Source organism: Manis javanica, chromosome 15, assembly GCF_040802235.1.
Source record: "Manis javanica isolate MJ-LG chromosome 15, MJ_LKY, whole genome shotgun sequence".
NCBI lineage: Eukaryota > Metazoa > Chordata > Mammalia > Pholidota > Manidae > Manis > Manis javanica.
The window spans coordinates 84,804,757-84,819,405 of record NC_133170.1 but is presented as its reverse complement, the minus strand read 5'-3'; the positions used below and the strand labels follow the sequence as shown (position 1 = coordinate 84,819,405).

Genomic DNA, 14,649 nt, shown 5'->3' with positions numbered 1-14,649 from the left:
ATGCGCCCCTACCCGGGGAACGTGAGGGGCCCAGAGCTGCTGTCGGGAGCGCTGCAGGTGGCAGGCAGCCTAAGCCCCTCGAGAGAAGCTGGGGGGTCGCTAGCTCAAGCCTTTACCCCGGGGAAGCCCTGCCTCCTCACAATGCTCCGCCCCTCCTATCGGACAGAAAGACTGGAGGCAGGTGCGGGTATGGCTGGCCCGCTGCCAGCCTGCCCGGAGCTGGGCTTAACGGTTAACCAGCACACCCCGTCCCGTTTATCTCCCAGGCCCAGGTCAGAGGCGGCGGGCCCCACCCATTCTGCCCAGGCCTGCCCCCACCCGGCAGAGGGGCAGTGAGTGATTGTCGGTTCAGGAGTGCCCGTGCAGGGTGGACAGGTCAGCTGCTCCATCTGTTCCCTGAGGGCGAGGTTTCCTGAGAGCAGGTGATGGCACTGCCTGCGGCTGGCAACGGACTCCCGCCCACCCCGCCCTGACTACAAGTCCAGCGCTCTTTGCACTGTCAAAAAGCTGATGCAGTCAGCGCCGTGGCCAGAGGGTTTAGAACGCCACGCGCCACCTCGTCCTGACGCGGCTCAGCGCCTCCCTCGGCGGCTCCGGGCACCGGCGACAGAGTTTCCGAGCCCGGTCTAGGGCGGGTGGGGGCCTCTCCCAGCGAGACCCCCAAACTGAGTGCTTGGAGGTCCAGCGCCCAGCAGGCACGCGCCTCATTCGCCCGCTCCAGCCCCGGCTCCGGCGCGAGGCCACGGACCTCGCGCTGCGCCCCCGGCGCCTCCAGGACTGGGGGCGGGGCCGGAAGGGCCGGGGGCGGGGCCGGAGGGGCCGGGGGCGGGGCGCAGACGGCTGGGTCTCCTTCCCGCTCGGCGGGCTGGGCCCGAGGCGAGCTCGGGGGCCGGGGCGGCGGCAGGGAGCAGGCCGGCGCCCTATGAACGCCGGGTGCGCTGGCTCCGCGAGATCCAGTCCACACTCCGCGAGCGGCGGCCGGAGCGCGCCCGGCAGCTGCTGCGCCTCCTGCGGCAGGCGAGAGAAGGAGCGGGCCGGCCCGGGGCTGGAGCCCGCGGAGGGGCCGGGGGCTGCGGGCCGGGAAGGGGCCGGGAGGCCATGTGGAGCTGGCCTCGGCGCGGGAAGCAGGGTGGACCCGGGACGGGCGGGTTCGCGGGGGTGGGGGGTACGGCTGGCCGCTGGGGACTGTCTTGTCTGCGCGAGGCGGCGACGGTTGGAGGGCAGTCGGCTAGGGAGGGCCGGTGAGGCCGCGGGGACGGGCTGTGACCGTGACCAAGTCTCTGCGGTTTGACTTGAGTTGTGCGTGCGCAGCGTGCCCCAAACCTGCAGCTCGAAGCCCAGATTCAGGCCTTGGCAGGCAAGGAGGGAGGCTGGGAGGGGTGGCAAGTGGGGAGTGTGCATCATCTTGTTTTCAAGGGGCCATGGGAAGAAGGCAGCCTCCCCTCCTCCAGGGTGAAGGGAGGCGCTACACGGGCCCCTGGAGAGAGGACTCTGGAAAGCGACAGACCGGCTGGTCAGCAGGTGCAGCCTCGCCGTGACACCATGGCAGCCCGGACGAGCCACAGCACACATCACCCAGTCCCCTAAGAGGCAGCTCACACCCAATGAGTACATCCAGCCGGCATCTGTACATCACACAACTGGACAGGCGGGGGCTCTGGCCCCACACATGGGGTCCCTGAGTCCCGGCTCCAGGGCCCTAGGTTGCTCTAGGAGACATGGGTTCTGGACCCCGCGTCATCACTGGGCAAGCCACTTCCCTCTCTGCCTGAGTGCACCCCCCACCGCAGCAGCTGCCGCCACAGTCTGCCCTGTCCTATAAGCCAGAAGCAGCTGTGCAGGTCTTTGGGCTGCAGGTGTATGATAGAGATGGGAAACTGAGGCTTGGAGAACAGTGGTGAGCCTAGGGCCACAGAGCAAACTCGGGGGCAGCCAAGGCCAGAGCTCACCAGCCAGCCAGCCTCACAGCCCCATTCCTCCTGTGCTGGGTTTCCCTTCTCTGGGCCCAGCAGGCAGGAAAGGTGGGTCTGGCCCTTTAAGAGGAGCTGTCCAGACTAGTGGAGGCAGGCTGATCCGGGGCCCTGTCTGGGTCAGCCCAGGCTCACCAGTCACCCCTCCCTGCAGGGTCCTGTCTAGCTGGCACCTGCATCTTTAAGTGTGTAAAATGCAAACAGCAGAGCAGCACCAGATCAGTTAGACTATCATCCAGAAGCACAGAGACGGCCTCTGGAGTCCAAGGCACCAATTCCAGGCCCAGTGAGGGGCCTGTCCTGCCCTAGACCCACAGGGACTCTACAGTTACGGTCCTTGGGCATTGCTGCCTGGCCTGTCTTCTGGTGTGCAGTGGGTTATGTACAGAACATGTCACTGTCTGGCCTGGGGACGGCCCATATGGGGTCTAGAGGCCCCCTAGCTGTGCCTGCCCCAACAACTTGTCAGTATATCCTCTAAACGGGCCCTCTAAAAGGAGGTTCAGCATCACACCGGGCCTATGGAGTAACAGGAGGAGAAGGCCGAGGACTGGAAGCAGGAAGGCCAGGGCAGACCAGGGTCTCTTCGAGGGTGGGAGACTTGGAGGCTGGACAAGGGGGCTGGTGGAGCGGGGAGGGCGTGAATGCTGGGCTGTAGAGAGTTCCCAGCCAGCAGACTCTGTGAGTCTCCAGTTTCACTGGCTAAGAGCATTTGGTCTCCACAAAAGGGGTTAAGGGTCAAGTTCAGGTGTGTGTTTCATGGGACTGGCTCTGGCAGCTCTGTTAGGAGGGGATGGGAGACGTGTTGGGAGGCCGGCAGCCCCAGGAGGAGGCGGTTGAGCCGTGAGGAGGGAGGGCTGGCTGGAGAGGGGTAAGGGAAGAGCACAGGAGATGCCTGCCCAAGGGGAAGATGGGGACAATGACACCTTTTGCTGAGCTGGGCACCGGAGGCAAGACCGGCTCAAGGTCAGGAGATGAACACACCCATGAGCTGCCTTGGGGGACAGTTGAGCTGAGAGAGAGGTCCGCCTCCACAGGAGTGGTCTGGACCTGTCAGCAAATGGACGATGGCCGCAGCTCAGGAGAGCTCAGGGACCGGTGGGAGAGGTAAAGGGCCCAGAAGGAATGCTGGAGGCCAGAGGCATTTGGGGATCATCAGAGAAGCCCCTGTAGAATCCCCTGGACAAGCCCAATGCCTGTCCTTGAGGCAACCAGTCCAAGGGCTCCAGGACCTGTGTCATCGCCTCCCTCAGGCCCCCAGGGCACCGACCCTCTCCTCACCTAGTCTACCTGCCCCTGGACAGTTGGTCTGTCATCACCTCGGGGAGATGTCAGCAAGCCTCAGGGAGGGAACAGAGAGAGGAAAATGAGTGTGAGGGGCCCTGGCTGGCTGGACCAGGCCTGGAGAAGGGAGGCCCGATTCCTGGCTCACTTAATTCTCACCACTCACAGGACCTGGGCCTCGAGGGGACCCTCCTCACTGACATCCTTTATAGGAACATGGCCTTCCTCAATCTGGTGGACCCCATCTCCCATGACCAGCTCGTGAACCTGGCCCGGGACCTGCAGTGCCCCAAGACGGTGAGGCCAGTAGGCACAGGCCTCAGGCTGGGCAGTGTGGTTGATGGGCCAGGAGAGCCCAGGGCTGGGGGCTAGGAACCTGGGTCTGTATCTGGCTTGCTGCAAGGCTGTAGGCAGGTCACTGTGCCCCAGTGGGACCTGATGCCAGTTTTGGTGTATTAGGCTGGCCAGCGGCTGGAGTACAAGTGAGCTGTGCTTTCCCAGTCCTGCAATGTGTGGGGGGCAGATCTGCTTCCTAAGTGGCAGCCTGTGCGCCAGGCCCTAGGACCCAGCAGGACGTCATATAGGTACCCGGCGGCATACAGAATGTTCTGACAAATTCACCGACTGAACCAAACTCCAGACCTCCAAGTTTCTGGGTCAGAAAAGAGCCACCCTAGGCTGGAGATCCTTACCACACATCCCTGTCCTGTATGGATGCCCTTGGGGACAAGTGCTCACAGCTTCCCACAGCATCGTGAGCCGTAAGCAAGTCCCTCCTCATGGTGAGTTGTTGTCTGCCACCTACAGCCTCCCACCACACCCATGCCAACATGTCTGCCCCAAATCCCACTCTGATGGCACCTAAAAACATCCTTCCTCATGAAGTTGCCATGCTCATGACAGAGCCTGTGGCCAGCGACCAGGCCCCTCTCTTAGTCACAGTGAATCAATCCCCTGTGAAGAAAAGGTGCCCACCACAGGCCCTGCCAGCTCCGAACTCCTGAATCCATGTGCAGTTGTCCTGGAGGCTTCTGAGGCTGGCCTAGAGCCATCACAGTGACTGCCAGGGCTTGCTGACTGTGTGTGCACTGCTGCCAACAGAAGGGCAGGATAAAGAACATGCCAGGTTCTGGAGTGCGCTCAGGGCCAGCTCTGTGGAAAGCTGGGCACCCGTTTTCTCCCTGAACTGGACCTCTCTGAGGGCCCAGAGCCAGAAGAGAGCCAGGTGGCAGCGCTGGCAGCCCGGACCCGGGCCCACAGGTGCCATCTAGCGCGGAGAGTGAAAGGAGTTACGTGCTGACCTGGCTCGCTCCTATTCCCTGGGGCGGCGACGGGGGCAGGGCTCCAGGGAGGCGCGTGGGCCTTCCTCCTACTGGGGCAAGTGCCCAGGGAGCACTGAGGGCAGCCAGGGAGCCGGCTGGTAGCCCGAGACGCTGGCCTTGGGTCTGAGGACAGGGAACGAGGGCCCACTGCCTGGGTCACCTCCCGTCGCACACGGTGGGCCTCGGACCAGCCTGTCCGGCTCCCCACGGGCAGCCTCCCCTGGCTCCGAGCCGGGCCGTAGCCGGGGTGGAGGAGGAGGCTGGTGGGCCAGGCAGTGACCCGTGACGAGTGACCCCACATGAGCACGTGCTTGGCTCCCCAAGGCCCGGGGCTGGGTGGGAGGGGTGACGCTGCCCACCCACCCACAGGACTATGAACTCTGGAAATCCTCAGACAAGATCTGTTGGCAGCTCATCTACCACCTTGCCCCTCACTCCACAGGCAGCGAGGGTCCAGCCTGCCCCAGAGGAAGACTCGGAACTGGTAAGGGGATCCCAGCTTCAGCCCTGCCCCACAGCCCCCAGGGTGCCGTGCCAGGCTGACATGGAGAGGCAGGGCCAGTTCTAGGGGAGACTCCAGGCTTCTCTCAGCAAGAGGCTGGTGTCTCAAATCCCACCCGTGGGCCTCTCACCCTCATCTGCCTGGAAGCCAGTCTGGCCAGTGGCAGCAGATGCCCCACTCGATGCCCCGCTAGCAAAGCTACACTCTCCCTTTGATCCACCTTTGCTCGCCCTTCCTTCCCTGGCCTGTCACAGAGCTTGACACCCCATCCCCACCCCATAGCAAGAAGACTTCAGCGGGCATCAGCGAATCCTCGCAACAGGCTGTGAAGGAGACAGATTCTGGGTCCATTTTACAGGAAGAAAACCGAGGCAGGGAGGGGCAAAGCGGTCTGCCCTAGGCCGCAGCCTGGCCTGATTTTCCTGCAGCCCTCTGGGAATTCTCTGCCTGCTAGCTCACTCTGCCCTGGCGACCTCTCCCCACCTCTCCTCGTGGCCATAGGCAGCCTGGGAACCGGCCACCCCAGGGTCCCAGTGCCACGGCTCCAGGCTCTCCCCTGCCCGCCTGCCCCTTGGGCCTGGTAGCCCCAGCTGAGCCTGGAGCCTAGAGAGTTGCTCCTGCCGTGGCAGGTGGGGGCCCTGGAGGGGGTCCCACTACTTTCAACCCCCAGTCTGGCCTATCTGCCTAGTGGACTATGTTCCAATGACAGGAGGGACCTAGAGGGGGTTTCTGGAGGCAGTGGGGGGCACTCCTCAATCTCCAAGCTAATTTTCCAGCTTAGACACAGGGAGCCCTTTCCCCAGGGCAGGTCCTACCCTCTCATCCACCACCACCTCCCCTCTCGCTGCCCTGGACCTGTCCCCTGCTGGCCCCCATGGCCTGGGAACACCAGCCTGATACCCTGTCGCCCTCACCTGAACGTCTCTGCCTCCCCACAGAGGGCCAACTTTAAAGGAAGCGTGGGAAAAACATGTGGGCTCTTGAGTCAGAGTACCTCAGTTTGGACACCTGGCTCCCCACTTGGTGGCGTGTGACCCTGAGAGACTCACATCTCCAATCTGACATCCCTGTGCCCCTCTGCAGAGGGGATAATCACTCCTACCCTGCTGGGCTGGCATAAAAAGCACCAGTGAGACAGTAGATGTAGCAGGTGATGCAGGAGCGCAGTAGGTCTTTGTAATGGTAGCAGCTCGTGGAGCCTGAACACGTCTGTATTTAATCCTCGTAACAGCCAGGTCTCCTTTTCACCAAAAGGGAAACTTACACTCAGGTTCCCAGCATTGCCCATGGCCACACGTTTAAAAAGCGGCAGCTGTTGCCAGGTTGGCGCAACTGGAGGGCCCGGGCCTTGTCATTGCCCCAGGCAGCCTGGCAGTTCACTGTCTGCAGCTGCCAGGAGCCGCCTGGGCCACGGGCCCTTGCTCAGTCCACCCCATCTGCAACCCTCCCACAGCCTCAGGAGCAGCCTCCGGAAGACTCAGCTGGCGGGGGAGCCCATGAGCCTCTCGGGAATCCCGCTGAAAGCACGGGACCTGCGGCACATAACACGTTACCTGAGCAGCCAGGGAGCTGGGCTGGCGGTGCTGGACCCGAGCTTCAGCGAGCTGACTGAGGAGCTTCTGCACCTGCTAGTGCCCAGCCTCTGGGCACTGCCCTGCCTCTCCCAGCTCCTGCTCAACGGCTGATGTGGGCCACCGCCCGCGAGCTCACTGAGGCCATCGAGGACACCACCAAATTCCCCGCCCTGGCCTGGGTGGACCTGGGCAACAACGTCGATGTGGCCTCCCTGCCCCAGCCTCTGCTGGTTGGCCTGAGCCGGCAGCTGAGCCAACGAACCTCACTCCCCACCATCTATGAGGGCCTGGACCTCGAGCCGGGGTGCAGTGTGGCCGCAGCCACCATCCCTGCCTCCACCTGGGGCTCTGCAGCAGCTGGGCAGGGGTCTGAGCCTCAGGTCTGCTGTTCCAGGTGACCCACCCCTACCCTGGCTCCTACTGCCTGACTGATGATGCTCCCGAGCACAGGGGACAGGGTATGGCAGAGGCCCTGGAGGTCCCCCAGAGATCCAGGAAAAATGCTCAGCCTGGGATTAGGGGGACCCAAGGAGAATGGGCTTGATGGAAGCCAGTCGGCCCAGGCTGGAGCCTCAGCCTTCCTCAGCAGGAGGGGCTGGGGGCCCACTGTGCAGAGCAGATCCCACAATAAAGGGTGACACTTTACTCTGCCTCAGGGTTTCTGCATCAGGGACCTCAGGGCCACCGAGCACCAGCCCTGCTGCTGGGGGAAGGGGTGGCCAAGGACTCAGGGACACTGCGTACCTGAAAGGGAGGGACCAGCTCACACTGACCTCTCCCAGGGGCTCCCTGGGCAGGGCCACAGACACCAAGGTGGGGGCTGAGTCCATCTGTGGGCTGGCGAGTTAAAGGAGGCCACCAGGAACACGGCCCTCTCCCGTAGGAAGGGCGTGGAGAAGAGCGGTTGGGAGCCCAGAAAGGTGCAAAGCTTGGAACGAGCCCCACAGCAAACTCGTACCTGAGCCCAGGCTGCTGACCTCCCACCAGGGCCCTCTGGGCCCGGGACAAGAGTGTGCTGAGTGGGGGCAAAGCTCATGTTCCACTGGGCACAGCACTGCCCACCACCCCTAGTACCACCACAGGCCTCCTGTACTTGGCCAGTGGGCAACTCTGTGGGATTAGGAGACATGTCGGACCAGATACAGAGAGCTTGTGTGTTCCCTCCAGGCCCTATGGGCCCATGTACCTGTACAGTCCTTCCCTGGGGGGGACCTAAGAGAGCATGCAGGGGTGGACGTGGGCACAGCCAGCACCAAGGGGCTGGGGCAGAGCTGTCCTAGGGCTGCCCCATGAGGTAGCCCGCTCACAGCAGGGGGCTGTACCCACCACAAGCACCACGGGACAGGCCCTAGACCAGAAGGTAAGGCCCTGGTTACCCTCAAAGCCCCGTGTGGAGAGCCGGGGTTCAGTCTAGGAGTTGGGCACAGAGACAAGAAAGGAATTTAGAGCTGTCCATGGGGGAAATTGAGGCCCAAGCTGGGGAGTCCAGGGGCCACACACTCCTGTGTGGAGCCGTAGGCCAGGTCTGGGGGCAGTGGGACCCTGTCAGGTGAGGACACCCATGCCTAGGAGGGCCTATGTGCACAGGCCCCCCAGCTGACCACAGCTATGGCCCACAAGGGAGGGATTGTGAGCACAGATCACAGCACACCCCAGGCCAGCTGCAGGCATGGCAGCCTCCTGAGCCAGAAAAGAGATGGAACAGGGGCCCACACTCCCGGGAGCAGGCAAAGCGGGGTGGAAAGTGGAAGGGGCCAGCAGAGAGGGGAGTGACAGGGAGGCTGGCCTGGGGCCGGCAGGCTGATGAGCCCGACACACGCAGGCGGCTGTGCTCTCTCGGGACTCCTTGCTGGAGAAATGCCGAGCTCTGTGTCTCCCCCTGCCCTCCTCACTCCTTGCCCACCACTAGCCCGGATCCAGCCCACAAACCTTGAATGTCACCAACCGGAGAGACTTCTACCAGGGTGGTGTGAGGACCTGAGCCGGGTGTTGCCAGGCGAGCTCCAGGGGAGTCCAGGCAGCAGCTGGTCTCAACCTCCCTGCCTCTTGGACAGAGGCACTCGACGTAACAGCTGAGCTGGAGCGTGAAACGGCCCACAGGAAGAGGGTTGGCCTTGTTGCCAGGCAGGTCCACTGCCCCATTGTAGGGCCCTCCCGTCAGGGCCTCATGACCACCAGCAAGGCGACGCTGCATGCAGGGACACTCTAGGACGCGGGGATTCCAGGCCGAGGAGGCAGCGAGCGGGCCTCGCCCAGGCCCAGTCCTGGAGACAGACAGGCTTGGCTTGGTCCCAGCTCTGTCCTCCGCTGCTGGTGGCGTGGTCCTCTTGGGTCCTGTTCCCTTATCTCGGAAACTAGGTAAAGCAAGCTTCCTCTTATCCTGCTGACATGAGGATGACATAAGGCTTGGGAAGTGCGTGCCATGTGAGGGTCACAGGGCAGGCTCTTCAGCGTCAGCGGGGCCTCCACCCAAAGCTTTCTGGGTGGACATGGCTGGAGCCCAAGCCTTCGGGATTAGGCAGTGCTGAGGCTATCTGTTTACTTCAGGAGCGCTTCCATAGCCTTTCCCTAGGCCAGGTACTGTTCCAGTGACTGTACACTCCTTTGATTCTCTTTGCGCTTGTATGGTGGGTGCTATTACCACCTCCACTTTGGAGGTGAGTGAACTGGAAGCAGGGAGAGGTTGAGTGACTTGCCCAGAGTCAAAAAGCTGGGAACTGCAGGAGCCGGGGTATGAACCAGGCAGCCTGGCCTCAGTCTGTGATGCCGACCCTGCCTGATGCTGCCTCACAGCCATCCCGGGGGCCAAGAGTTCACTGGAACTTCTGAGCAAGTCCCTGCCAGAGGCGTTTGAGGCAGGAGACCATCCTGGTGGCTCTGCTGGCAGGCATCTTGGGGCAGGGAGAGACTGCCAGCCACACTGCCCTTGGAGCACGGCCAGTCAGGACCTCCCTGTGCCTCATTTCCTCATGTGCCACAATGGTGAGGGGTGGGGGGAGCAGTGAAGACCCAGGCTCTGCCCTCTTCCAGGACTCAACAGCATTAATGAGGAGTGGGTTTGGAAGCTTGTCAGACTGAATGGAGCCCAGCCCCATGCTCAGGGCCACGGGACCCACGCCCATCTCTGGCAGCCTGGCGGGGCCAGCTGCATGTTGTGCCTGCACCTCTCCAGGCCTCAGCCTCCTCAGGCCTGACCCCACCTTGCCAGGATGTCGATAGCACTGAAAGGATACATTGAAAAGATACCTACGCTCCTCAGGACCTCCGTGACCAACACTTGGGAACTTCTGTATCTCATTAGGGAGGTTATTTGAGCCCAGATAAGGTGCTCTAAGATACGAGTTTACAGCAAGTGTCAGCCTCTACTCAGTCTTCATCTTGAGAATCCAAAATCTCAGGTGACTGATCCCCGTGGCTGATATCAACTTAGCACAGAGGTTTTTCTCTATAGGCCTTGGCGGGAAAAGAAAACATACTTCTTAGAGACAGCCATCATTCTTCAATGGAGACTAGTATTTCTTTACCCAACTGGATACTTCAGTTTTATATTTTAAAATGTCTTATTTTAAAAATAATCCTTCATTGCAGTACAATTGAATTACAATAGATATACCAAGTGTTACAAGTTTAAAGTGTGCAGTATGGCCTCTATTTACATCTATGAAACCACCTCCACAATCAAGACAGTAAACCTGTCACACCCAGAAGGTGCCTTGTGCCCCTTGGTAATGCCTCCCTGCTCGCCCCCTTCCCTAAGCAACAATTGACCTGCTTGCTGTCCCTGTGAAGTACTTTGCATTTTCTGGTTTCAGAAATGTGTAATCATATATAGGGTGTACTCTTCTTTGCATGACTTCTTTCACTTGCGTAATTATTTTGAGACTCCCATCATGTTGAATTGTTGAGAGGTATCTGTTGGTCAGATGTGCCACAATTCATTCACCTGGGTTGTTGAATACAGCCTGTATGATTCCATATTATCTAAAACTCCAGAAAATACAAACTAATCTAGTTTTTAGTTATGACAGGTAAAACTGCTAGGAACTATTTATATACAGGTTTTTGCCTGAACATAGATTTCTTTTTCTCTTGGGCGGTGGTAACTCAGTATGCTTTTTCTTGTAGTATCTTTGCCTGATTTTGGTATCAGGGCAATGCTTGTCTCAGAATGAACTGAGAAGTATTTTCTTCTGTTTAATTATTTGGTTATTAGAGTTTGTGTAGAATTTATATTATTTCTTCCTTAAATATTTGTTAGAATTCCTCAGTGAAGGTGCATGGGTCTAATGTTTTCTTGGTGAGGTTTTCAACTGTAATTCCGATTTCTTTAATGGAAATATAGGACTTTTCAGATTAGCTATTTATTCCTGAGTGAGCATTGGTATTTTGGGTCTTTTGAGGAATTTGTCCATTTCATCTTGCTCAATTTGTTGGCATAAAGTTGTTCATAATATTCCCTTTCAGTATCTCTGGAATATGTAGGAGACACATCTCGCATTGCTGAGATTGGTGTAATTGTGTCTTGTCTTTTTTTCTTCCTTGGTCAGTCTTGTTTAAGAATCATCTTTTGGTTTCACTGATGTTTCTGTTTAGTGCTATAAATTACACCCCTACTTCTGCTTGAGTGGCATCTCACAAATTCTGATATGTTGTAGTTCCATCTCCAAGTCAGCTTAAAATACTAATTTCTCTTTTTGTTTCTTCTTTGGTCCATGTCTTACTTAGAAGTGTGTTACTTTGTTTCCAAATATTTAGGAATTTTCTGGATCTTCCTGTTTATAATTTCTAATTTTATTTCACTATGGTCAGACAACATGGCATGGCTTGCAGTCTTCTGAATCTTGGTAAATGTTCTGTGTGCACCTGAGAAGAACGTGTGTTCTGTTGTTGGGTGGTCCTCCAGTGTTAATCAGTCAAGTTGCCTTATAGTGTCCAAGTCTACTATATCCCTGTTGATTTTCTACCTACTTGACCTATCAATTATCAAGAGGGAATGAAAATTTTCCTGCTATTGTATTTATCTATTTATTGTTGTAGTTCTATCCATTTCCTGCTTTATGCATTTTGATGTTTTATTACTAGGTGCATAAATGTTTAAGATTATTATGGCTCCTTGATTAGCTGACTCTTGCCATTATAGAATGATCTTCATTATCTGTGGCAGTATTTCTGGCTCTGAAACCTTCTTGCCTACTATTAATGTAGCTGCTTCAGCTTTCTTTTGATTAGTGTTAGCAATGGTATTATCTTTCCCAATTCTTTTACTTTTAACCTATTTATGTTTTTATATTTACAGTGTGTTTCTTCTAGGTAGCATGTGGTTGGGTCTTGCTTTGTAAAATCCAATGTTTTTTAATTGTAGTATTTATACCATTTACATTTAGTGTGATTATTGATAGGCTTAAGCCTATCATCTTTCTATTTATCTCCTATTTATCCTGTATGCTCTTTATTCCCTTCTTTCCTCTTTTTCTGCCTTCTTTTGGAATTATTTATAAACCCATTATAAATCTCCTTTGTTGGTTTAGCTCCTTTTATGAGGTAAAATTCAAGTAACATAATAACGTGTGTGCGCAATTTAATTAGTAGTTTAAAACCTCTACATGCTGAAGTTACTCTACAAGAAGATATGTCAAAGAAATAATCAATCTTCCCATGTTTTCTTCCGCCTGCTACTTCTATAGCTTTTCTTCTTCCTTCCTAATTACAACCCCTAAACAGAATTCGTGCCTCATATTGAATTTACCGTGTATCACAATTCTTCCAAGTGGTAAAGATACCTCAAGACAAATGCTGGGCATAGAAGCCACAGGGCATAAATATGCAAAGAAGTAAAAAACTAACCTTTTCAAACAATAAGGCTTCTCTCTCACTTACCAACTTTACATTTCCCTGTATGGCCCCGGAAGATGACTGGTTAGCCAGAGACGGGTAAGATTCCTCAAGGGAGGAACAACCTAAGACAGGCACAGTCGCAGGGGGGCCATCAGGTGAGAAATTGGGGATCAACAGAGGTGAGGCTTAGAACCTCTCCCCCACTGTTCTGAGAGAAATCTGCTGCATCCGTGGATGTTTTATTGCCCTTGTCTAGCTTGGATTAACACATAGTCTACAGGCACACACCTGATCATCTACATTTGCTCTCTTACAACACTAAACTATGTTTTCTACCTTTATCTTGCATCTACCTACCATTTCAGCATTTTATTAAAAATAATAATAGAGAGAAATGTGGTATCCACATATAAATCAAGTATAAAAATCAAACGAATATTCATATTTGAACTGATTGTTTATAGTTCATGATGCATGATCAAAACCGAAAGTTTCTGTGAAGACTGCCCTTGTACTGTTCACCATGTAACTTATTCACTATGTAAGAATTTGTTCTCCATGTAAGAACTTGTTCGTTATGCTTCAGAAGATTGGAGACTGACGAGAATTAGGCTTGGGGTGGATTAATGATTGTGCATTGAGCATTGACTCCCCTATACATAATTTTATTGTTGTTAACAACCATTTGATCAATAAATAGGAGAGATGCCCTTACAAAAAAAAAAAGAAAAACCAATTATAAAATAAATAAGTAACCGGGATGTAATGTATAGCATAAGGAATATAGTCAAAATATTGTTAACAACTTGGTATGGTGATAGCTGGTACCTAGAATTATCACGTATATAAATGTTGAATCACTGTGTTGTACACCTGAAACTAATGTAATACTGTGTGTCAACTACCCTTCAATAAAAAAATAATTATCTAAAAAAAAAAAATTCAAGTAACGTAAAATTCACCATTTCAAGTGTACAATTCAGTAGCTTTTAGTACATTCTCCATACTGTGCAACCATCATCACTAATTACAGAACATTTTCATTTCTGCAAAAAGAGAAAGAAACCCAAACCCATTAAGGAGGCTCTCCTTGTTCTCCCCTCCCATCTCTGGCAACCACTGATCTATTGTGTCTTCATGAATTTGCCTCTTCTGGACATTTTATATAAATGTGGCCTTTTTTGGCTTCACTTCGCATGTTTTCAACACTCCTCCATGTTGTAGCAGCTATCAGTAATTATTCCTTTTTACGGCTAAATAATACTCCACTGTATAGATATACCATTTTTGCTTATCCATTCATTGGTTGATGGATGTTTGAGCATTGGCTTAACTCTGCTATTTTAGTTTTGTTTTGGGGCTCTTTAAATTATCAGTCTATTTCCAAGTAATATACCACTTCTAGTATAAGAACCTTATAATAGTATGCTTTCCTTTCTCCCGTTTTTTTATGCTAATTGTCATGCATTTAACTTTGACATGTTATAAACCCCATAATAAAATAATCACTCCTTTCTGTAGCTCCAGATTTTCATCTGATATAATTTTCCTTCTGCCTAAAGGATGTTCTTCAATGTTTTTTGCTAAGTAGGTCTCCTGCTGAATTTTTCAGCCCTTGTATTTTTGTTTTGCCTTCATTTTTAGATACATATTCCAGGTATTGAATTCTATATTGAGATTTTTTCTGTCAGTACCTTAAAGATGTCGCTTCACTATCTTCATGCATGCATGTGATGCCGGGGTTCTTGTTTGCGAAGTCGAAGAATGAACTTAGCAAACAGTCAAGGTAGGAGAGCCAGGGAGACTTTTATTGAGAGATACAGTGAGAAGACAGAGCTCCTGGCTTATGCCAGGAGGGGACAAGAGAGCCTGGAGTGGTGCATTGTCTAGGGAATTTATAGGCAGTTGAGGATTTTTGGGAATTGAAGGCTTAGGGTGTGGACTTGTACCACCTGCCCTGCCCTCAAGGTGGGCTGGGTTGTTGTCTGTTTGCTAGGGCTGTTTACAGTGAAGTCACGGGTTATGCTGAGATACCCTTGCAGAACACTCAAACATTCCAGACCAAGTTATTTTTGAACTTTTGATCTTTAACTGATCTCACTGAAGATGTCTATATTCCTAGTCTCGTATCATTACGCTAGAGAATTAGTGTGACCTTGACT

General features: G+C 54.3%; 1 protein-coding gene across 1 annotated transcript; it reads left to right on the top strand.

Moving 5' to 3' along the window:
- LRRC75B (leucine rich repeat containing 75B) lies at nucleotides 1-7,316 on the top strand. The gene is given in 7 exon segments (XM_073222411.1): nucleotides 1-181; nucleotides 671-1,017; nucleotides 3,423-3,551; nucleotides 4,946-5,012; nucleotides 5,015-5,060; nucleotides 6,532-6,758; nucleotides 6,761-7,316. Coding segments are annotated over 7 exon segments (1,287 nt in total). The 3' UTR covers nucleotides 7,051-7,316.
- The last annotated feature ends 7,333 nt before the right edge of the window (nucleotides 7,317-14,649 follow it).